Here is a 23,745-nt window from a genome sequence, read left to right as displayed (position 1 = left end):
CTTTTGGGGTGGGCGAGATGGGCGGTCGCCCGGGGCCCCCTATTTGGATTTTGCGCTTTTTTCAAGGAGAATGACGAATAAACATGGAAATCCGTGTACCAAGCAAGAATATGATTCCGTACAGATGTGTCAATCATCATCAAATCACTGCATTTGTTAGAAAAATACGGTATCCCGATAATCATCACGTCTCTGCATGCGGTATAATTACTTAGTTTTGATGTAGTTTATCCTTGCACACATGCAAAACAGACATGGCCGAATCCAGGACTTGGGCAAACCTTTTGCGGTGGTGAAAGATAGATAATGATAACGGATGCGGAAGGGGGGTCTGGGGGGCGGAGGCCCCCAGAAGTTACGGATGGATACTTATAGGGGGCCCCCGGTAAGTGTCGCCCTATAGACCGTCAAATCGCCCACTTTTAGAACCACTGCTCTATGCTCATCTCTGCTTAAAGCTCTGTCCTTCCATGCGAAAAGCCCTAGCGTCAAACGCGGCACCTTCCCCCTCCAAAACAAGTATCGCTTGCGACACAAGACTGTGAGAGTTTAATTGTAAAGGCAATAATCATAATACAAAGAAGAATAGGGAGTGCCACGGGAACAAGTCGGTCACACCCCACAGTAAGTGACTGAGCTAAAGAGTGTCTGAGCAAGCATCGGATGAATACATATTAATGGCGATTGGAGGAAAAATACAACTCGAAAGTTATCAAATCGGAGAGTATCATTACAAAAAGCGCTCAACTGCAAACGGTCAAATAGTCCAAAACGAAAGCTAGGTACGGCATTTGACGCTTCAGTGCCAACAAGACAAAACAACACAACTCGCAAAGATACGGAAAACGCGCTGGCGGGGGAAAAGTCCACGGGTGGGTAGCAAGTTTACACAGTGAAAAACGCACGCTAGCGATGCACGTGTGTGGCGACCGTCACGGTACGGGTCTCGTCAGGCACCGACCAGAGGGGGTGGGGTGCGGGGGCACAATGGTAACGATAATAATCCACAAAGCAACGTATATCGCGGATACCACAAGATTGTCACGATCGTACATAGAAAGGAAACGGTTCATCTCGTGGATGAAGAATTCTGCGTATCGCTCAATTCATGAATGATTTATTGGAACCGCGGATAGTGACCACTGACTCGTATGCCGTGTTGGACCAAAAGTAATTCGATCTGATCGTAATGTCCGTGGACACACGAGCATGCGACACTCGAGCATGTGGGTTAAAGGTGCCCAGCGTTTATCTTTTTCTAGCATGAGCCCCTAATTATATTTGAATGGCTGCGTGGACCACCTACAGCTGAGACTAAACAAAATGGTAATCACTTCAACCCAATCCTTATCGCCGGCCTCAATCCGATCTATTAAATGCCCAAAGTTTTATGTGATCACTAAAAATAGGGTCATCACTTTTGCACAGCATGATTACCAAACAGAGTAAAATGAAGTTTTATAGTTGTAGTTTTCGATGGTGGCTTAGGTTTATATGTTTTAGGTTAAAAATTTCACGTGCTCAAGTGTCGCATGCTCAAACGTCGGGAAACCGATTGGCAATGCGAATCCGGCACAAAATTCCATCAACTACAAACAAACACGATACGCACATAACCAATTTAAAGCAGGCAGTCAAACACAAATTCCCGGGATGCGCGTCTTCGAGGATTTTGAATCCGCGTATGCGTTTTAGGCATTGGACATACAGAGCTGCTACTCCGTAGCATAAAACAACTTACACTAGATTTTCAAAAGGAGAGAACTTGCGTTAACTGAGCAATAAAGCGACAAATCGGAAGATAGAAAAAAGCAAACGCTAACAGGACACAAACTGGACTACGCCTACGTCTCGAATCGACAGCACCATAAAGAAATCGGTCGGAAAAGTCGCACGTTCTGCGACAAGACCGCGTTATCACCCCGAAAACCAGGGAAAACAAACACTCCAACATTGCAACGCTCGAAAATATCAGTCGACATCACCAAACCAATAAACGGGGCCACAAAAACACACCGGATGGGGTCGTAAGGAGATGTGCACAAAAGCAGTATTATTGTGTGTGTGTAGGCAACGGCGATGAATTGCACGTAAATAGTAACGGAGACTTTGCGACGCGGTAACGAGCGGCCCGCGATAGACCCCAGGCGGGTTAGGGTGTTGGAGGGGGGGGGGTGAAGAAAGCACGCGGACGCACGACAAAAATGAATCCGACAGACCGCGGTCGGATGAGTTCACTACAAACACACGAATGGAAAAAAAACGGAAGCGGAAAAAAAGAAATAGCTACTATGTCGTAAAATTCGCCGAACAGCAAGAGAAAAAAGGAAGAAACGTAAATGCCGACAAGACCGTTTAAAACACAGCGATCATTCGCTTTTCACTAAAAGTTAGAAACGAAATGGTAAAAGGATCGTTACAACACTTTTCAAGTCGTCAGTCGGCACAAAATACCCTTATTAAAAGGGCGCGAAAATTGCCTTACCACTGGAAATCGCACAAAAATACAGCGTGTAGAACCGCTCGATACGTAACGGCAGACTTTTGACGTGTGAAATACACTCAGAAAAAGAGATAGAGACAGAGGGAAAAATAGCAAAAAAAACATCCCCTCACACTTGAGTAGCATCTTATCGCAAACACCCCCGCTGTTATCACATCAGCTGCTCGCCCAGCAAATTCTCAGGCAGCAGCCCGTGCGGGCTGACGCCGCGCGGCTGCTCGTACCCGCCCCACATGCCGCCCGTCCCGGGCCGGCCCGCGGCGTGGTTGCCGCCCGCCGACCAGGACTGCTGCTGCGGGTTGTGCATGGCGGCGCTGCCGTTGTCGCCGGTGGACCAGAGGTTTTGCGGTTCGCCGCCCGGGTAGCCGGTCCCGTCGGTAGGCATGACCGGGGCGCCGCCAAATCCGGGCTGTTGGTTGCCGAGCATGGGGCCGACCGGGTTGAAGAGACGCCGGCCCGACGAGCCGGAATTCCAGTTGCTGCCGTTGTTCAGGAATCCGGCCACCTGAAATATCATTCGATTTATATTAGAAACACGTAATCCGTAACACGTAATCCTTCGCGTACCGTTAGTTGAGAATCACTGCACCAGTACACTCAAACCACGCTCACACTTGGGAAAATATCAGAAAACTTTGAAATCAATAAGCTACTACTTCCAGGATGTCAAGCAAAGCGCGAAACGGCTCCTTACCTCTTGGTCGCTTCCGAGTGCAATGGAGAACATGCCCGCGAACGCCTGGTTCAAGTTGTTCTTCATCTGCAGCGCGTCGCCGTACGACTGGTATTTGACGAGCACGATGCCGCGCACCGAACTCGGCTGAAACCCGACCATCTTCTGATTCATGCTGCATAGATTCTTGAGGGTGCTCAATTCCACCTGGCGACGGTACATTCAGTGATTTTTTTAGGAAAAACAATGTCGCGAGCCTAGGGGTATCTAGCTAGGTCTTGGCAAAACAGAGTAGTACATGGCCACGGCTCGATCAATATACAACAGAAATGCTGAGGAAATCAAAACATGAATGTCACAACCAAAAACGGAACCTTCACAATCGAATCTATAGATAACATTAGCCACGACCCTGTACAAAGTCCACAGACGCGGAGACGCGTCACATACCTGAGGGCTGATTTGACTCACGACCATCCAAGTCTTGTTGTTTTCCATCCAGCGCGGACCTGAAAGAAGACAAGGGTCGATCAAATCGGAAGTAAACGAGACAAAGAAATAAAACGCTCTCGCATTCTTAAAATCATACCTGACGACCAAGACGACGGCCCCGATTGCATCGCCGGGTTTTCGTTGGAGATATTGGCAAATGAAGAGGCAAGTGCAGGCTGGTTCTGAAATAGTCACGACTCTCTGTAAACTCGGCTATTCCGCATTGCTGTTCTGCGAGAGCGCTCCATGAGAGGCTTTCCAAGCAGTCCCCGATAATAGGGGAGAGGAGGCCAAGATGAGACATGCAATTTTTTCATAGAACAATTTTCTGATGGACAGATTCCTTCACCTATGCTGTTCCCATAATGTCATTCTATAGTCCTACCATATTAACAAGGCAAACAGATTTGACATGAGTTGAGACATGGGTATCAGGGGGCTTTTCTATTGAAGGCCTCGCAAGATCCAAAATTTACTGTTGAAGGCACACAAAATGTATTATTTATCCAGTAGTTTACCAGATGTGTGACATTACAAGACAAAATAATAACGAAACTCTTATTGTTGCTGGATCTCATGGATAATTGGTTTTAGATGTCATTTAAATTTGTATATGATGTACAAATACTTTTTAAAAGTGAATTATTTCATGATTATTATATTTTATTGACGATGTTGTTAGTTGATTCATCATTTGGGATGAATTGGTGGTGTAATGAGCAAGAATTGCTTGGTGTCGCATCTTGAACACAGTGTGTCTCATCTTACCCTCACCTGAGGATAAGTTAAGACATTTGAGCAAGGATTCTTGAGGGCCAAGTATTCCATAAGTATGTTGTTCAATATAACTCAAGCCATAGTCATTAGTAGTACAGATCACAGGCTTTCGATTGGTACCAAAATCAATCCTCAGAAGGCATTACTCTTCGAGTGGCGTTGAATTATCAAAAAAGCGTCTCATCTTGGCCTCCTCTCCCCTACCACTGGTCAATACTCGAGTGACTATATTTTTAGATTAATTCCACTTCTACTAAAGAGCTTTTACGCAAAAATTTTATAACAGAAAGTGTTTTGGGAACGAAGTGAAAGAGTCCCATATCACAGTAATTTCGCTCGCACAAATGTTTGCGGTTTCATTCCGAAATTGCTGTCTGATCGGCAAAACTTGACAGGTGACCGGCACAATTCGGAAATATCAAAGTCAGGACAGAAATATCAAGGCTTCAATCCAATCAGAAACACATCGAAACACAACAGCGCACTCAATTACCTTTGACGAAATAGCTGCTTCGGTTAGGGCAGTGCTGGTGTTCTGTGGCACAGTATATCTCTCTCTGTTAAGCACCTAAAATACATAACGTAAACAGCTGGTTAGTGAAATGCGACGTTTTCAAAATACATTTCTTTGATTGAAAATACCCAAACTGTAAACCAATGTCGAAGCCATCAAATAGACGGGCTCGACCAAAAATAGAGGATTGCCTTGATCAATAAAATACACACAAAGGACAACGTTGATTGAAGCACAGTCATACCTTGGCTGAAACGTCATAAAAATTCAGGAAGCCACATTGAGCCGATCACTCCCACAATGCCAATTTCAGAATACGCCACTGGGTTATAATAAGAGCTACACACGGGCTTCAGTACCATTCTTAACGTTGCTAAAAGAACATAAAATGTTATAATCCTAAACAGACGGTTGCTGTAAAAGGGCAATGCTATCCAAAATGAACTTGACGGCCATTGAGGTTAACGCACTGTGACACATAAATGGGGTTATATTGATTTGCAATTTCAAATGCAATGCGTACATGAATACTGAATAAATTATTTTAACATCCCAGGATGAAGTTGGATGTTAAAATGCATAGCAAGTTGCAGTAAAATGAAAATAGACCAAGAACACAGCTGTCGTTATTTGTGGTAACGGATACTGAGCAGGATGTAGGTAAGTGCTAAGATGCCATCATATTATACTGTCCTCAACGAACTACCGAAATAATGATCACAAGGTGTAGCGACATATGGGTCATAACTTACATTCCATCATAACATATCAAATATTGGAGTTAAATACAGCACCACAACACTCACAGGCCTACTATACGAAAACTGAAGCCGTAAACAAATATTTAGATTGCACTTGTCAATGCACACACAAGGCTAACGAGTACCAACCACAACTAAAAATTCATGATACATTTAAAATTCAAATTACAGATCATGATACCATCAGTTGGAAATAATGTGTGTCTGCAGTCTGATGCATACAATTACAATTAAGCTATCCAGACATATCCTGCCCTATTAGTGCAGTTGAAATTGCCGTATAGAATATCTAGTAAACCATTTTATGAGCAATGCAAAGCAATCAATTTTAGGATCGGGCCTAGCTCATTAACCTTAACAATCATCAAATGCATCTCAAAGGGTATGAGGTAAGGCAGATATATTTCCTTTAAAAACAAGATGAGCCCCCATACTGGCATTGCATTGACCAAATTTTGCGCACCCCAATCCCATTCTCAATAATTCGAGCTCTCACCTGGTCGATGTCCTTCACAGTGTTGACAGACATGGCTTTCGCGCTCGCTACACTGCCCGGCGTGATGTCCGGGTCGATCTCGGGATCGATGGGCCGGAAGCCGGCCCACTTTTTGCCGGGTATGAACTCGGGCGGGCCGATGTCGGCCAGGATGTTCTTCAGATTGGAGGGGTCCTGCTCCTGCTCGAGAGACTGCGACGCCCCCATCATCGGGTCCATCATTTTCATTTCTTTGGAAAAGATTGAAAATTTGATAATTCGCTTGGTAATTTCTTCAGTCACAAAATGTTCAAATAGTTCCAAACTGCTATTGTAATAAATTGTATTACGAACCAGGCGCCAATAACACGCTCAACAATATATGAAAACGAAAACACATGCACCTGAAACTATACTATAAAACTATGGTTCCAGATTCCATTCAAAACGCCACATCCAGATAAATAAATACATTGGTACTCAGATCTGATCATCTGTATCAAATAGTATTTCTTGACCTTGATTTACAGTATCAAATTAGCAATTCCCAATTCTTATTTCTATTTTAGACAAAATATGATGGTATGGCAACGATTCAGTAGCAGAACTAGATTAATTAAGTAGATATGAAAGTCTTATAAATATGTTTTGTTGTCAGATGAAGAATAAGAACCGTACCATTCTGCTATAAAGAAGTTAACGATGACTTTACACATCACAAATCACGCATGCGCAACCAGCAACTATGATAAAATATATGTAGATACTAGACCACAAAGCTATATAAAGCTAATTTACAAACCAACGACGACAAAGTCAGCAGCATTGCGATCGCCCCTGAAATTGGCAGCAAACCTTGCACACAGTAGCCTACTAAAAAATCGGATTGACCATAGTCTAACTAAATGTCTAGGCCAGTGGTTCTTAGCCTTTTTTCTTCCAGCGCCCCCTTTCAAAAATTATCGTGCTCCAGCGCCCCCCCCCCAACTTCATATTGTAAGGAATGTAATAAAGACAATGAGTAAGAGGGAGGGCCGTAACAGCACTTCGTTAACCCCCTAAAAACGATTGCCTTGCGCACCCATAGCGTGATAAACCGAACTTCTGAGGGCTTCGCCCCCACGAACCCCATATCGTGATTTTGATGGTCAGCAAAGTTTGTGTGGCCTGGTCGCCCTAAGTACCAAAATTTTCCATAATGCATTAATGAATAGGTGGTAATTACATATATAAGTCGCTATATAAACTTTTTATCCTCTCGGCCCACGTAATCAGATTTACCAGTAGCACTGAGTGAGCTGTTGTATAGGAAAATAAAGGGCACATAATTATCAATTAAACATATTCGGGCGTGCCCGTAAGTACAATTATTCGTTACCAGGGCCGTAACAGCACTTCGTCAGCCCCCCCCACAAACTAAAAACGTTGGTCCTGGGCCCCATCGGGTGATAAACCAAACTTCCGGGGGACTTCACTCCCAGACCCCCATTAGGCTGTCCGCTATTTGCTGATAGCCTATTAGGTATCTACATTGGGTGTCCATTTACTGAGGCAGCTATTCTCGCCTATTCGCGCGAAGTGCGAAAAAATTCACTAATTAATTATTGAATTGGTCAATATCACCGGGAATTGCATGTAAATTGAGATCAATTTTTATCCTCTCTCTGCTCACGTAAACACATTTACCGGTAGAGCTGAGTGAGGTGCAATGTTCCCTCTAAGCTGCGCACGTGCGCAGTACTGACACGGTCTCTGCACACAGAAAATCTACGTTGCGCACAACAAATCCGGAGTTATTACCTTTTTTAAGTCGTTACGCACTGTTGTCCAAGGGTCAGCGCAGTGAGTCGTTGAGTGTGCGCAGACTAATCAAAACTTAAAGCGAACATTGTGAGGTTTCTTGGAAACTGTAGGGCCCGTTACTAATAATTAAACATATTCGGGCGGGCGAACCCGTTGGTATGACTTCGTTGCATAATGTTATTTCCTGACCCCCTGTCTGCAATATCAAAAAATATAGAATCGCTCAACGGGGATATCGCCCAGCAGGAATATCCCTGTCGCCTAATCGTACTAAACTAAAAGACGAACACGATTTCAGGTTGATATTTCTTTACTGACATATAATTTTTCCCTGCCAGATGGAATTCGTCTTCTGGGGTTCTGATTGCCAAGACAGGAACATTCGGTGTCAGTCATTTAGGCGCCCATGGATAATTAAACCTATATGTATGTCGAAGGCTATATGTAACGACGTTTTCGGTGTTCATTTGCTCTGAATACTCATTAAGGATATGTCCTATCACCACATCATCTACTGCGAAGTCATTTTTCTCCAGCGCCCCCCATACCGCCCCCCTGAGCCCAGCGCCCCCCATATCGCCCCCTGAGCGTTTCCGCCCCCTTTCAAGATCGCCAGCGCCCCCTGGGGGGCGCTGGTGGCAAGGTTAAGAACCACTGGTCTAGGCCATGCACACGAAATGAAACACTCACCGTGCGACATGATATCAGACGGTCTGTCTTGCTGGAGGCCAAACAGGTTGCCTGCGAAGGACAAAAGGAAATTTAAAACACAATCGTCATCGACCGTTTCCTGCGACAAAGCGACATCCGCGTTCGAAACACGCGAGCGCGCGTCTCAAGATTCGAAGTTACAGTCCGATTGAAAAATGAAGTGAGTAGGCCCGGCTCTTTTCCATACCACCAAAGGCAAAAAACGAAGTAGCATTCTTGGCGTGGGGAATTCGGCCAGGAATATACGGGCTCGATTTTTCTATCCCCGGTCAGCGTTGCAAGTAACAAGCCCTGCTGACCAGCCAGACTTGGACAGCTAGATAATTCTAGTTGCCAACTAGACTAATTAGAGCAAAATGCTGGTCATCTAATCCTAATTTAATCTAATTTATGAAATGTTTTTACACTCTAGTTTTGCATCTAATCTAATATTTGGTTTTCCTGAAAATGCTTCAGGAAAACACACCAAGCTTGCTGTACAGACATTCTCCATTCTCTTCCTTATAAGAATGAACTATCATTCGATATGAAATGAAATGAACTACATTCCATGTCTACGTTTCAGTAATTCTAATTCTAGTTTAATTTGGAAAAAAAAAACTGTAGCTATAATTCCAAATCAAATCTAATTTCGAGAATACGGTGTAGTTATAATTCTAATTCTTGTCCAATTTGAAAAAAATGTGTACTATAATTTGATAGGCTATGAAATGAACTACATTCCATGTCTAATTTTTCGCAGATCAAGTAATTACGTTAAAGATTAAGTAAAACTGTGTAGATATAATTCTAATTCTAATCTAATTTTGAAAAGCCGAAAATTTTCGAATTGTCCAAGTAACCTATGCGACCAACTCTGGTCCCGTGTTACCTTCAGCTAAATCCGAGGCTGAACACCAATACAAGAACTTCGAAAACTTACCCTGGTCGGGCTGCGAGAGAAGCCCGGCGTTTCCGATCATTTCGCTGATGCTTTGCTGCATCATCGGATTGAGTACAGAATTCGGATTCGCGATGTCCGCATCGAAACCGGCCGACGGCCTTCTCCAGGAATGCAAACGAGACTGCTGCTCCCTGAACCAAGAAAACAAGGTCCATTTGTAACAAGCTTTTGATAAGGCTTAGGATTGGTGGTGGTGCTTGGCCGGTTTTCGATTGCAAAATACCGATTGGGGGTCACAGGGAACACTGGTTCAACATCGGTGAAACTAAGCTCTTTCTAAGACACGCCCCACAATGCAAGATATGAAAAGTGATCAAGTTTTGAAAAATATTTAGTCAAGGGTTAGTCATCTTTCGGGTGTCAATCGGTGGTGGCTCTTTGAAATTGCAAGATGTAGATTCACGACTAACGCGAACGACTATTCACGATACAACTGAGTGAAATCTCTGAAAATATATATTCAGCAGACCCTGTTATGTCTATTACCATTTCACAAGGTTTTTATAACAATTTCACCGTCAAAAGTGACACGAACTTATCGCAAGACTTTTCAAAACCATAAATAGTAAAAAGTAATTGGTTTTTCCGAAAAAACGTTCGAGAAAAAGTGGATGTAGTTGAAAAACAATGCTTCCAAGATAGAGAGAGAATTCAATAAACGGTGTTTTTGAAGTTAAGTCGTACAAACTCTACTGGATTTCACAACCATCGAAGTTTTGCCTTCCGAAATGTGGGGATTACAGCAGGGTGAATTATGGCGACATATATTTTGAGTTGCATGCAATATGCATGCATATATTTCGAGTTGCACCCATTTACAAGGCTTTTCAGACACAACCTATTTCCACAACAAACTGGATATTAATAAATATAATACGCAAATATAAGCTTGCAGCATCTAGCGTCTCACTGGAAGGCGTCAGTCAATGAAAACACATACGCCGGAGATATGGTATTTATGGTCATCTTGACAATAATAGAGTTCGGCAGAAAGCACTCAAAGCAAGCCGCGTACAACCACCGCCGATTGAGAACTACCGCTTTGAATCCTGTGTGCCGACAGACTTGCAAACCAAACGCAAACTATTTGTCCAGAGGCATTTTCATTGTACTTATACTCATGAATTAGATATCGGTACTTAACAATCGTCTGAGGCCTCCGATGACCTCTTACCGTTGCTAATTTTGTAACAGGAAACAACGGAAACATTGCACAGGCGTAGTAGTCACACAAACATCACCATCTCAGCATTAAGATCCAATCCAAGCAGTCGGTGTCTACTTTGAATCGAAATGCTAACATAAGCTCGAATGCTGCAAAGTGCACGACATTATGCTGTTTCACCGCTATCTATTAAATCAGTAAAATTCCTGTTCCAGCAGACTTGTACGTCGATAAAATCACTCGACCGCTTCATCGAGATGGAAATAAGGCTTCACCAAATGTCAATTCTATTTCTTTCTTTCCGCAAGAATAGGAAAGCAAGTCAATTCATTCAGCTACTCAATACGTACGCATCATTCATGGCATATCCTGTTCTCAAGTGTCATAACTAATAACTTGCTAAAGAAATGACTTATCTACAGGGTCGCAATACCGGCCGTATTTATAAGATTTGTGCTTAGTTTGAAGAACGAAGACTCAAGTCCTTAGTTTGTCTTGTATTCAGTAAGTTTACAAATTACACGCGTAATTTCCAGCTGTTCTTAGTTTTCCATCCATGTCAATAGCAACCCTGCATATAGCACCGACAGTGGTTTCTAATGGGTCCCAGCGGTGCAAAAAAAAACACTGGTTATCAGATAACGTGTGGGCTGTTCGTCTGCGATGGCCATTCTATATTAAACCACTGTTATGTGAGCTTGGCTTTGCAATTAAAAACAAAAATTTGAACTTTTCATGCATAGCAAAGCTCTGTACATATTATGAAATATTGGAGGAGTATGAAAAATATTTCATGGATTTCTTCCATCCTACCTACAAACTATGAAAAAACTCAATTCACTCTACTACATCCATTCGGTTGTCTTTTGTTTGGGCAGGCTGTCTGAGCCCTATTTCCATAAATAGCAATTTCTGGCTACCTTGGTTGGATAAGGACATGGAGATGAAATATTCGGTGTGTCGGTAAGGTCTGCAGCATATTATATCAATGCGCATTTTACAAATATTTGAGGATTACTAGATGTTTGCAAGGTCGAATTCACTTTCAACACCTTGAACGGTCAATAAAACGGGTCCCGTCCTGTATGCGTCTTGAATGCCTGATCATACTTTTGGTCAACTATATTAGAGAGGCATTACTACTACCCAACCATGGCCTGACACAATGATTGGGACCAGAGCATCAGAGGAGGATTCATTTTCATGTAGAGGCAACATAGAAATATTGTGGATGGCAATAGATCAGTGAGTAATTGAATACTTTACACCCAACAACAGAAGATGAGGCATATATTGAATATATCATCAACAGACATATGCCTTGCACTTGCTACACACGGCACACTCCGAAATTCAGGTGAATACAAGCGTATTTTTGTTCAGAAAACCACAGATTTATGACATCTCTATTTTAGAGTTTTCCTGAACCGAATACCAGCATAGGGGTGCAACATACTGATTATGTGGTAAGGTACACGGAGGCTTGTACTAATATTTACCCGTAATTAAGGGTTTCTGTGGGTTATTGAAACCGCAGTCCAGCCAATTAGACACAGATTGCTATGTGAAAACGCCATTTCTCTACACCTCTCATTAGAAGACAGCCGGCATTACAGGCTTTACTGCTATCTAGTATACAGAAGACAGAAATACAGAATAGGACCGAAGTTGCATTAGAGTAGTTGGTAAATGGCATGAGAAGCTTTCCCCGTCACAGGGTGACTAAAATCAATTTAACTACCATTTAACGAGGCCAAAGCAAGGAATTGTAACCAGGCTTCCATAACAGCGTTCGAGAGATGCGACAAAAATAAATTTTGCTTCGAGAACAACGACACTTGATATTTCTTTAATTTTAGTATGAGGAATGCGTAGAAATTGGCAGAATCTCGCCTCCGAGGCAGACATGGACGACTTGACGATTAAATAGGCCGAAATGCCGGCAATCTAATTTGTGCAGAACTTCAATATACAATTGAATAGTATATTCATATTGAAATGAACCCGAATATTTTCGGCCGACACTAGTTGCTGACGATTACCCCTGACGAGTGTCAGCCGAAAACATCCTGGTTCATTTCAATATAAATATACTATTAAATTCCAATTTTAATTGAATTTCTAATTTGTAAGTTTGTGAACTCTACCTCTGAAGAGACCCCAAAACACAATAACGATAAAACCGCCGAGCGAACCTGTTGCCCACGTTCCCAGGGTTAGGTAGATTCTGGGACATGCCGCTCATGTTGAACATGTTGGAATTCTTCGGGGGCATGGCGTTGTTCTGTTGCATCGCCGACGGGGGCAAGCCGGAATTGGGCCCCATCCCGCCTAGGTTGTTGTTTTCGGCTTGCTTCTGCATCAGGTTTTGCGTAAGTGCACGCTGATGTTGCTGAAAAGACGCGTTGCAGCACACGGTCAATCGGAATTCCAACAAAAACCGTCAAACGTAAGATACTCAATAAAAGAGTAGCAGCGACAATCATAATTACTGCACATAAGGCGCATTTTACCATATCCCGATTAGCGCCAGCTGGGCAAAATCCAATACCTGAGCGACTCGATTCTGAATCGAGTACTAGGCACGGTATGAATGGCGTGCGGAGTTTCAATACGTAGGGCAGTGGTCCTCAACCGGGGGTCCGCGAAGCATTTTTAGGGGGTGCGCAAAACCTCCAAATTTGCAAAATGGTTGACAACTCAATTTGTATTTTTATAATTAAGAGAAATCACGATGCGGTTTCGCTTCGAAACTTCAGGACCCGCATGAACAGAATGGCCGTCTGAGATTAAATATTCTACTGAGCAAACTCGTTTGAATTGCCAATAGCCTACTGATACAAACATCGCTGTTTAGAGATGTTTTCATGAGGTTTTCAAGAAAATTTGTTTGCAAAAAAACATTTTTTTCTGTGATATACATAGCCTCCGCTATTCCGGAATAACTACATATATAGTATGACATTATTATGAAGAAAAGTCATTTTGTTACTCTTCATCACCAGCCTACAGGTAATATTTGCACGAGACAGATGATAATTGCACAATAATTGAGCTAAGTTTAAACTAAAACTAGGGGAGGGGACCGCTGGGGTTCATGACGGTCTGAAGGGGTCCGCGGGAAAAAAAGGGTTGAAAAGCACTGATAGATATATAGCATACTGGCATATATAACTTTTTTGCTGCCATAAAGAGTAGGCTATAACGCCATTTCTACGTCACATTACAGATTACTTGCTACTTTACCAAATCCCGATCCATCCTATTTCATTGCACTTTTTCACTGTGCTACGGGTTGATTACGACTTCGAAGAAATTTTATTTTTGCTAAAGTGCGTAGCTTAGCTTCGTACCAGATGTTTCATATGCTGCGATACAGCCGACATAGGTAAACAACCTTCCACAGTGGAAAATGGAATCGATTTTTTCAGTTAATTCCAACCTAATTATTCAACATATACGGAAGTTCTCAATTCCTGCTGATATAGCTTGTCTGGGCCGAGACTAAGCCTGGGAAAAGACATCAAATCAGAAAAACCAGCATCAGACCTAAAAAACAGGGACCGAGCATCTGCTCGCATGAAAACAGTAGGCGCAATCGCAAAAGCATGCAAACACACCAGATGTGATCGATGCTAATCAGTATCAATATCGCGCAATTATTGCATCCCGCTTAATATAGAATGACAGTACTTGGCTGAGCTCCAGACAAGTACACTATTTATATCATGCTAAAATCAATAGCTATAATATAGCAGTTTCAAAATTACACAGACGCGACATTCTAGTTAGAGATCGATACCGCGTTTAGAATAAGATTGTATTTTTATTCCGTACCTCTTTAAATTACATGGCGATACCAGGGGGGTCCCTTCATTGGGTCTAACCACAGCCGTAAATGCTACTAACAGACACAAAAGTGGAAAGGAATCGTGTAAATTTCAAAACTGCCAGATACCTTCTAGGTATTCTGTGTGCATGACAGAAGTTTATCATGATCTAATGCAGGTTTTTGAAGTTTCATTAGACAGAATATTGAAATTTTACTGAACAGTCATACATTTTTAGGGCAAAAATCCAGGACTTCAAGTTTGTTCGTTTATTGGTAATCAGGGTTACCATATTTTGATATCCGGAAAGTAGGACACTTTTACAAATGACAAAAGTGAGATTGCCAGACCACAAAAGTGGTAGAGGACATGGTAACCCCATTGGTAACGGGAATTAAGAAAGTTACTTCGACTTTCCAAGTTGTTACAGCAGAGAGTTATAGTTAGGGTCGCGAAGTCTAAAGTCTTGTGTCGAATGTCGCTAGAGAATGCAACTTAGGGTGGAATTAGCCTTGAACTTAGCTATACCCTATGTAAGCCAGAGTCATAGGTCGTAGCTAAGAGCTAGGCTAGTCACTCTGAAGGATTCTGGAAAAACAACATGAAGACACCAACACCTCGAAAGGGAAACCCATCAAAACAACCCACCTGTATCTGCAATTGCAACTGTTTCAGGCCTCTTGATATTTGTTCAAACTGTTGATTCTTCACTTGCGACGGTATGTTCATTTGCTGTTTGAAAATAAGCAGCCCGTTACCACAAGATGACGATGGAAACATCTGCAAGTCGACGCTACAGACGTCATACAGTATCGTAGCCCTTGCATATAACACAACACTGACCATACTAGCTATGCGTATTAAATTGATGACAATGCAATGTTATTAATAACATAGGATTGTACAATTGTACAAAAAAAAGAGATCATACAAAATATCGGTTTGACACACACCTTTGTTTCCTGATAAGTCTATTCAGTTTCAAAATTGTCCAGATAGTTACCAATATGAGCTAACGCAGCTCAACCTATAATTTGTATGCGTTCAGCCTCTAAGATAAACAAATTTTCAATGAAATTTTCCACATAATCACCCATGAGTCTTGTCCAAAACGGTGATAAGATATAGCCAACAGCAGATACGATATGCCTCCAAATCTCTTTTAAAACTAGGCTGTACTAATATCAACAGACATATTTAGAGGAAACATGACAAAAGCTATCGATTGGTCGATTCTGGTACTTTGTCGGAGACCTAAACTATGAAATGTTGAAATCGAGGAACCACATAATTTCCAAAGCAGAGAAACCAATAACTAGGGCTATTTTGTCAAAATATCAGGAAAAGTCAAAATCTTGTCAAAATTATAGCGTTAGGTCCAAAAATTGTAAAAATTGTTTACAAAGTCAACATTCTTATTGCATATTTTGTCAACATTGTTTTTCAAGGTCAAAAAATGTCAAAATTCCGATTTTTTAGGTCAAAATCTTTCGTTTTTTAGGTAAACAAAAATTAGAATTCCAATCACAATCCATAATCTGTTTGACATTGCAAGTCAGAATAGTCAAACTGTGAAACGGTGACACACATTTGCATCGCGTTCTTTGCAGGTCAAACATGTAATCACATCTTAGAAACATTCGCAGAGGCACAACTATCAACAAAATCACCGAAAGGAAACTGAATTTCTCTACAGACAATCTATTACTAGGAGGGCTGAGTAAAATCGAGTACCTGACTCGATTCTGAATGAGTATTAGGCTTCGAGAAGTAAGGAAGGAAAGTTGAAGTGCGCAGCTTATATGCGGTCACAAAGAATATGATGGCATCTCTACTCTACATCACATTAAAGATTATAAATTTGGTATTTTCAGAGCACTTTTTAAAAAGTGCTGTCGATCACGACTTTAAAGAAATCTTCAGATGACTTGAAGACTGCATATTTTTCAAAGCTAACTACAGAATTTAGAAGAACCCAGACATACTTTATGGAGCGCGTTCATTCTTGAAGAAAGATTTTGGTAGTCCTGCGTCTTCATAACGAGATTCTGCACATGATTGAGATGCTGAGGCGTCATCAGCTGCGGGCTCATTATCTCCGGAGGAATGATGCCGTTCATGACAGCCTGTCTGATCTGTAACGGAAAAAGCGCCGTTGAAGACGGTCTCCTGCCCGTCGGGAGGGGAGGTGTACTTGTTGTACTTGGCCTTGAAGTTGGGGCGGCAGCTGGGGCGGGGGCTGACGGAACTGGTTCTGCATCCCCATGAGATTTTGCGATGAGTTGTTCAACGGCCTCGGACCGTTCAAACCAGGCATTTTGGAATTGCTTTGCGGTAAACCACCGTACTGTCTATATCCGGCCACATCTAAATAAAAATCACATTTGAGAGGAGAGATGACGAGCAAATAACGATTGCATGCTATAAATTATCATCAGAATACTGCTCAGGTAAATAAGATGGAATATGTGAAGACTGTGCGATTACTTTTCACTTCAAAACAAATCAGGTAAGCAGAACCTAACTGCGCATCATGCAGTGCTGAATGTACTTGAAAATGGTACATTCACGGAAGGAAGACATCAAATCAAGTATTTGCGTGAAGTTAGTATGCTAAAGAAGACTGTCTACTTACTAGAAACAAAAGCAAATGCGTTTGAAAAGACTTGAAACTAATACATCGAGAAGAAAAGTATTACTCGAGCTATGAAGAACTCAAACGAGAGATATTTTTAAGATTCTAGAACGAGTTAGTGTTTGTGGCATACAGGAAACATTACTAGTTTTGTCTGTTAATGAAAGTGCCTGCCTGCGATTGGTTTGGTGATTACTCGTTTTCAGTTTGCCTCGCGTACACCAGGGGTTTTCACCACTTCTACTCTGGTCATACTAAGCAGCCCAAGCACACGCAATCTGTCCATATATTATGACAGTTGGTGAGGTGAGTATAGTTAATGGCATAAATTTTCCTAATCATCTCGCATTTCACTTGTTGTCGGCCCGTCGTTATTGTGGAAAATAGCATCCGAATTCGAACTAGGACGTTGTATATTTTGTTATTTGATGTTGTCGCAGCATATACACAGACTCATGGTACATATACACCCGATCTGTGCATATACATACCATGAGTGCATAATGTGCATATGCCGCTGGACAGCGGAGGTGCATAACTTATTCTTGTAAGGCAGTCTAAGTCTTGCACCACCCCTCCATGCTGTCCCGGTGATGTTGAGTGCCAAGCGGAAAGTCTAATGCTGAGTGTGTCGGGGAAGTCACAGATACCAGTTTTACTTATCATGTCTTTTGTCTGACCCGAGCGTGGATCGAGCCCATGACCTACCGATCAAGAAGCCGGACATTCCATCCTTACACTATCTTGTCGGTGTAACTTATAGACATATAGACTTCATAACTTCGAATGTAGTGCAGGACTGAAGACAGACAAGGCATCTTTAACTTTATTTCGGTACCAAAAGTCCTTTAAAAACATCGTCGTTATCAGGTCAAGTTGCCGATAGGTCTAGAAACAGCGCAACAAGTCTTCGACACTTCTACTTGCGACATTGTCTACTTTTGACTTTCTCGGCCACCAGCTACAGTACAAATAACTTCGTGCGCACAACAGTTACGAAAACGCAGCAAGCACGATTTGGAATCAATCAACGAGTGCAGCAGGCACAGTGCAGGCCGTGTTAAGGAAGCCGTTAACGCAGTCCAAGAAATTCTCTTACTTCCAATATCATTAATCATTCCGTTAACATTTCTCTCCAATTGGCCCTCCTCGAAAACATTATCGCTTCCGGTACTGGTCTTACGATCAACCCCGGCAAACCCTTCGACAACAAAATTAGAGACGCTGCGATTAGAGTCGACGCCTAACGGGCTGTTGGCAGAGACGGGTCACTTCCCAGGTCCAATAAAGCACAGGGAATTTTTTGCAATAGATTATAACCGAAACCGAACGATACACAAAAAGCACTTGCGACTATTCAAATTGCCTGAAGAATCGATCAATTAAGATACTCACCGAAATCTTTGCTTTTTGTCCTCGACGGGTCATTCTACAAATTAACATAAGCTCGTTAGAACATCACATATTACAAGGTCTAGATGCAAGATCATCGCCAACTTGTCGCATCAATCAAAATACTAATGTGCTTCCATAAGGCTTCAAAAATTACAGCACAGTGGGTGGTGACTAAATTGAGTCACACAAAGCCGCAATACTCATATTTCATTAATCCCTGGCAATCAATCAACGCAATTGGCCTAGTTAGTGATGCATAAATGATACAGCCTGTTGAATAAAGCAAGTGGTACATATAGGAAGATGAAAAAAACTATATTACATCTGCTTGTCCCCATTGTGACGATTGATTGTCTGCGTTTCCACCCCAGCCGTTGTTAGGGTCTGGTTTACTGATGCCCCATCCGGCATTCTGATCCCAATTGGACCCACCTACAAAAGAAGAAAGTACTGAACAAAGAGACAAATGAGCCAGTGCCATTATAGGTAGTAGGCTACCTAATTGAAAACATGGCCTCCGTTCAAATAGCAATAATTAGGAAATGCGGCAATCTCTGCACCACATACAGCAAGACCGATGTAACAAGGCCAATGAACAAGCTTATAATTAGCATTTGGGCTACTCGGAGCTATTCAAATCTCAAACAAGCACAATTTCCCAATTTATCAAACCCATATATAACAAACCAAAGTACAATGCCGAAAATTTACAATTTAATTACCGACATAGTGGCACACAAGTGTACCCTTGTCGTTATGCTCAATGGTTCATCCAGAAATGATCTTTCACGCATTTACATATCTCCACAGAGGGTAAGTAGACAATAGATTATCAGCCAATACATTGTCAGCCATAACGTACCGAGATACTACACCTACACAGAAGGCATCGGAGAAACCTACTCCCAACAAGAGCGTCGACACGGATAACTTGCACCTTAACCGATAGGCCCGATATATTCATCCAATATTCAAAAATTATTATAGCATCTAGCTTAAGATACATTTCCAAATCTTCATAGAGAGAGAGAATTGTCTATTCGGTACCAGTAAGTGTATACTAATGCAGAACCAGGCTATAACGATGGGATCGGGATATCATCAAGTCAGCTACAGCCTGAATGGAGAATTGATGTGTCACAGAAGTCAGCACTTACTTTAACCCAACATAAACTAGTGCCATTTACTTGAACAGAGCATTTACTACAGCAGCTATTTTAACAGCTTTACAGCCATTGCTAAGTTTGGAGATGAAATATACTTGAAAACCTGCATCCAGACTCCGATAAACCATAAATGTATCAAATGTTACTAGTCCGCCAGTCGTATATTGTAGTTCTCTAACCCACTGAGCCTAAAACCATGTAACATTACATAAATTTAACTCCAATGTATGACAGAGATATTCTACTAAAGTACAATATAAACTCCATATTATCAGCAAACCGGGCTGAGTTTTCTACTCAAAACTAGAGCTGAGCACAATGATTCGAGTACTCGGATCTGAATAGAGTAGTAATTCTAATGGTCGGAGTACATCTATGAGTACAGATATTATAGGCTCCTTGCCACCAAGAGATAATTTACATCTATTTATCAACGACAATTATAGTTTCAGCACGTTTTTCAACTGCGGAAGGCAGTAAACCTCGATTGGTCGTAACGCAGCATCCAAAACACGCACGTTGACATATCTGTGAAGTCGTGATCTACCTAAAGCATTATCATAAAGTGCAACACAATAGGTCTGATCGCAAAAATACCAAATAATCTTTATGATGTAAAACTAGCATTACATTCTTTGTAGTCAGATAAAAGGGGACATGTCGTACTAACCTTTGTTCCAGTTGGACGTCCCATCGTCGACTGTCTTCGAGGGGTTAACTTCACCCCACCCGGAAGAGGCCTGCTTGTTATTCGAACCAGGCACGGGCGGGTTCCCCCACCCTGTAGACTCAGGCTTGTTTTGAGCGACTTCATTACCGGCAGGGTTGGAACTCGGAATCGATTTTTTGTCCCATAAATTCACACTTTTATACGTTTTCGGGTCGCCCCAAGCTGACGTGCCGTCATCAACTGAGCCCGACGGTCTTTGCATATTAGGTTGGTTCCAGTTACCTTCTGGTCTTTGGGGCGGTACGCTCCAATTAGGATTCCCTGCCTGGGGCGGAGGGTTACGTTGAACGTTTGCTCCCCAGCCAGCACTACCATCTCCAGATCCGGCATTGTTCCACCCGGCTTGTTGAACATTAGGGGCGGGGTTGCCCCAATTTTGCGTGCCATTGTTGGGGACTTGGTTATTCGGCGTGCCCCACCTGTTAGGGTTCATCGCGGGCGCGGGAGAAGGTAAACGCGAGTCGCCCCATCCTGATTGCGGCGGGGGTCTCGGGTTCGTTTGTTGAATTGGGTTCCAAGGGGGACGCTGCTGCATGGGTGACTGTGTCGGGGTATTGTTCCATCCGCGGACCGGCGGAGCGCTGGTGGGTGCGGCGCCCCATTGTGGCTGTGCGTTGTCTGGGTTGGGTTGGCCACTTGCTCCTTGCCAGCCTGCATTTGGTTTTGCGGCAGAGGCTTTACCCCAAGCTTCAGTACCAGTTTTATTAGGCGGCAGTACTACAAAATTTGGGCATTCCGTGATATTCCACGAGGTATTCTGCTGGACCGGGGTCTTGCCCCAGCCTTCGTGCGAGTTGACCAGCTTTTGAAGTTGATCGGTGGGGTTCACGGGCCCCGACGAGGTCGAAGAACTGTCTGTGTCTTTGCCTCGATCTTGCTCCGATTGTGGAGGGGTGGGTACCGTAGCGGGCTCTGAAGGCTCACTAGTCGGTGGCTTCTCTGTGCTGGCTGTAGGCGGTGCTTGACCTGTCTGTGCGTGGGCAGGTGGGGCAGCGGCGGCTGCAGCCCATGAATCCGGCTGTTGCTGTACGGCCGTAGCACTATTTGAACTGTGTGAATTCTGTTGGGCTTGTGTATTCCTCTCTTCGGCCTGCGGTGTCCCGTTAGAAACTTGAGGTGCCGCGTTAGGGTCAGGGTTATTGTCTGGCGTGGCAGTGTTCCAGGCTGGTGCGGGTGCGGTGGCACCCCACCCACTCCCGGACTGATTCTGCTTACCCCATAAAGATGTACCATTGTCTATTTGAGGTTGACGAGACCAGCTGTTATTCCCATTTCCAGACGCTCCCCACCCAGTGGGATTAGCCTGCTGCTGTGTCTGTTGCTGTGCAGGGGGCATGCCCCATCCCGAAGCAGGCGGGTTACTAGGTGGCGGTCCCCATCCCGTGGGTTCCGCTTGTTGCTGCATGTTGTTTGTGTTCTCCGCGAACTTTTGCTGTTGTGTTTCACCTTGTTGTGCGCCTAACTTTGGCCAGTTGTCAGGATTCGATAATGGCGAACTTAGATTGCTGTTTCGTGAGTTGGGACCACCCCAGCTAGTGTCATCGTATGGTAACTTTCCAGTGCTTTGTGTTTGCCGACCAGTGCCTGAACTCATTCTAGAACAAGCCAAAAATATCTTCCATACATTTTCTAGCCTGTGGGAATGAAATCATACCATTAGTAGCAGATGCCACATAGTCGGTCGTTGTACATTGTATGCTGTAGCTGTATAGTGTATAGCCTATCCAACAAACACTAGATTAGTGCATCCGTAAATGGGTAGAAAAATCACATGCTACTGTCAAAGTCAAAAGTTTTTGTTCAAGTATAATATAAAATTTTTAACTCATATTATAGTGCCACATTCATGCCTCTTAAGTGTCTCAGTGTGTTACTAGGATATATCCTATATATATATAGGACTTGTCTACTTGAGTGCACTAGGGAATTCTTAAAGTTGACCAATCCGACAACTATACTTCACAATGTGAAATTTTCAAGGATGGTCCACGTTAAGACATAGCTAATGAACCCTTGTCTTCACATTGTGACATTCAAAAGCGAGCTACATTATTACAGTTAAGGACCAACATTGTGATAGACAAACCAACTCAGCTATGAGCCACGTAGACTATGAATCGATAAATCACCAATTACTAGAGTTATTGCAAAGGTATCCACGAAATACGCTTTCATTTCGAAGAGTTGCTCTACCGGAATAGTTCATTTTGCGCTTCAGTTTTCAGCGGAAATGGGGGTGACTTGTGAAATGCAGAAACGCAACCGTGTTCAAATTACAACACAATCTTATTTAGGCGAAAATAACACAATTATAGTTTTATAGGGTGTATTGATGTTATAACCATAGACTTACTGATCGAATAAACGGACGCGCTACGCAATAAAACAACGCAAAACCCTCTTGAACTTGGGATGACATGACAGTCGCCGTACAGCCGCAACGGAATCTCGCATGGCGCCGCTAGCGGCAATTATATGATTGCCGGAAAAGATTCTCAAAAATGTGCTTAGCTCATTTCGGTTGACCCTGCCAAATGGCTTACGCTGTGAATTGCGCGAGTCAATTGATATGATTCGTGTAAATTTTAAAATTGTTATTAATAATAAAAATCGAGTATTGTGAATACAGTTAAGTAATGAATATAGTATATGTACACGGTACAGTGAGCCATGCTAATTTTCTCGAGCATGTTGTGATGTATTTCTTTCATTTTCAATCTCAACTACGGTGTATTATGGATATTATATTAATTTGTTAGTTATGGCGATGATATACATATTTATCATTGATTATGGTCATGAAGCAATATGCCAATGTTGGGATCGATCTTCGTAAAAATAAATTGCAAATAATTATCCACGTTTTGTATATAGGCCTACATCATTGTTTAAATGTAAGCATTGAAAAATTAACAAAAAATCAGAATCAGTGGCTCTATTATTTTCGTGTTTATATAGCTCAGTGGAATGGCCACACTTAGGTTCAGGAGTCGGAGCCGGACTTCCTTAATTTTTAACGTAGCCGGACTGGATCCGGATTTTGAATTTGCGTTGATGGTCGAATCTGAAATATGAATAATTAGAATGTGTGGCAGGATTTTTTCGGATTCCGAATTGGAAATTCACAAGCCGGATTATTTCGGATTTCCAATTGTCAGTCGGATCCGGATAG

General features: G+C 42.6%; 1 protein-coding gene across 3 annotated transcripts; it reads right to left on the bottom strand.

Annotated features, from left to right (window-relative positions):
- Positions 1-534: 534 nt before the first annotated feature.
- Positions 535-22,207, bottom strand: LOC145452850 (trinucleotide repeat-containing gene 6C protein-like). 3 transcript variants are annotated; one of them, XM_080330984.1, is made up of 16 exons: positions 20,514-22,207; positions 19,000-19,109; positions 18,678-18,711; positions 18,382-18,483; positions 16,842-17,014; positions 16,633-16,782; positions 15,296-15,379; positions 13,013-13,209; positions 9,632-9,783; positions 8,689-8,739; positions 6,217-6,446; positions 4,939-5,013; positions 3,766-3,850; positions 3,627-3,685; positions 3,198-3,383; positions 535-3,008 (listed from the first exon to the last, which is right to left on the bottom strand). In XM_080330984.1, the coding sequence occupies exons 1-16, from the start codon at positions 22,165-22,167 to the stop codon at positions 2,655-2,657; spliced, it is 3,696 nt and encodes a 1,231-aa protein (XP_080187110.1). In that variant the 5' UTR covers positions 22,168-22,207; the 3' UTR covers positions 535-2,654. The 3 variants fall into 3 exon arrangements, with proteins under 3 accessions (XP_080187110.1, XP_080187111.1, XP_080187112.1); XM_080330985.1 differs by having other exon boundaries at positions 16,851-17,014; XM_080330986.1 differs by lacking the exon at positions 18,382-18,483.
- Between the last annotated feature and the right edge of the window lie 1,538 nt (positions 22,208-23,745).

This window comes from Botryllus schlosseri, chromosome 12 (assembly GCF_051294905.1).
Source record: "Botryllus schlosseri isolate E-star chromosome 12, Bs_hap1, whole genome shotgun sequence".
NCBI classification, from domain to species: Eukaryota; Metazoa; Chordata; class Ascidiacea; order Stolidobranchia; family Styelidae; genus Botryllus; species Botryllus schlosseri.
This window is presented reverse-complemented; position numbering and strand designations above follow the sequence as displayed.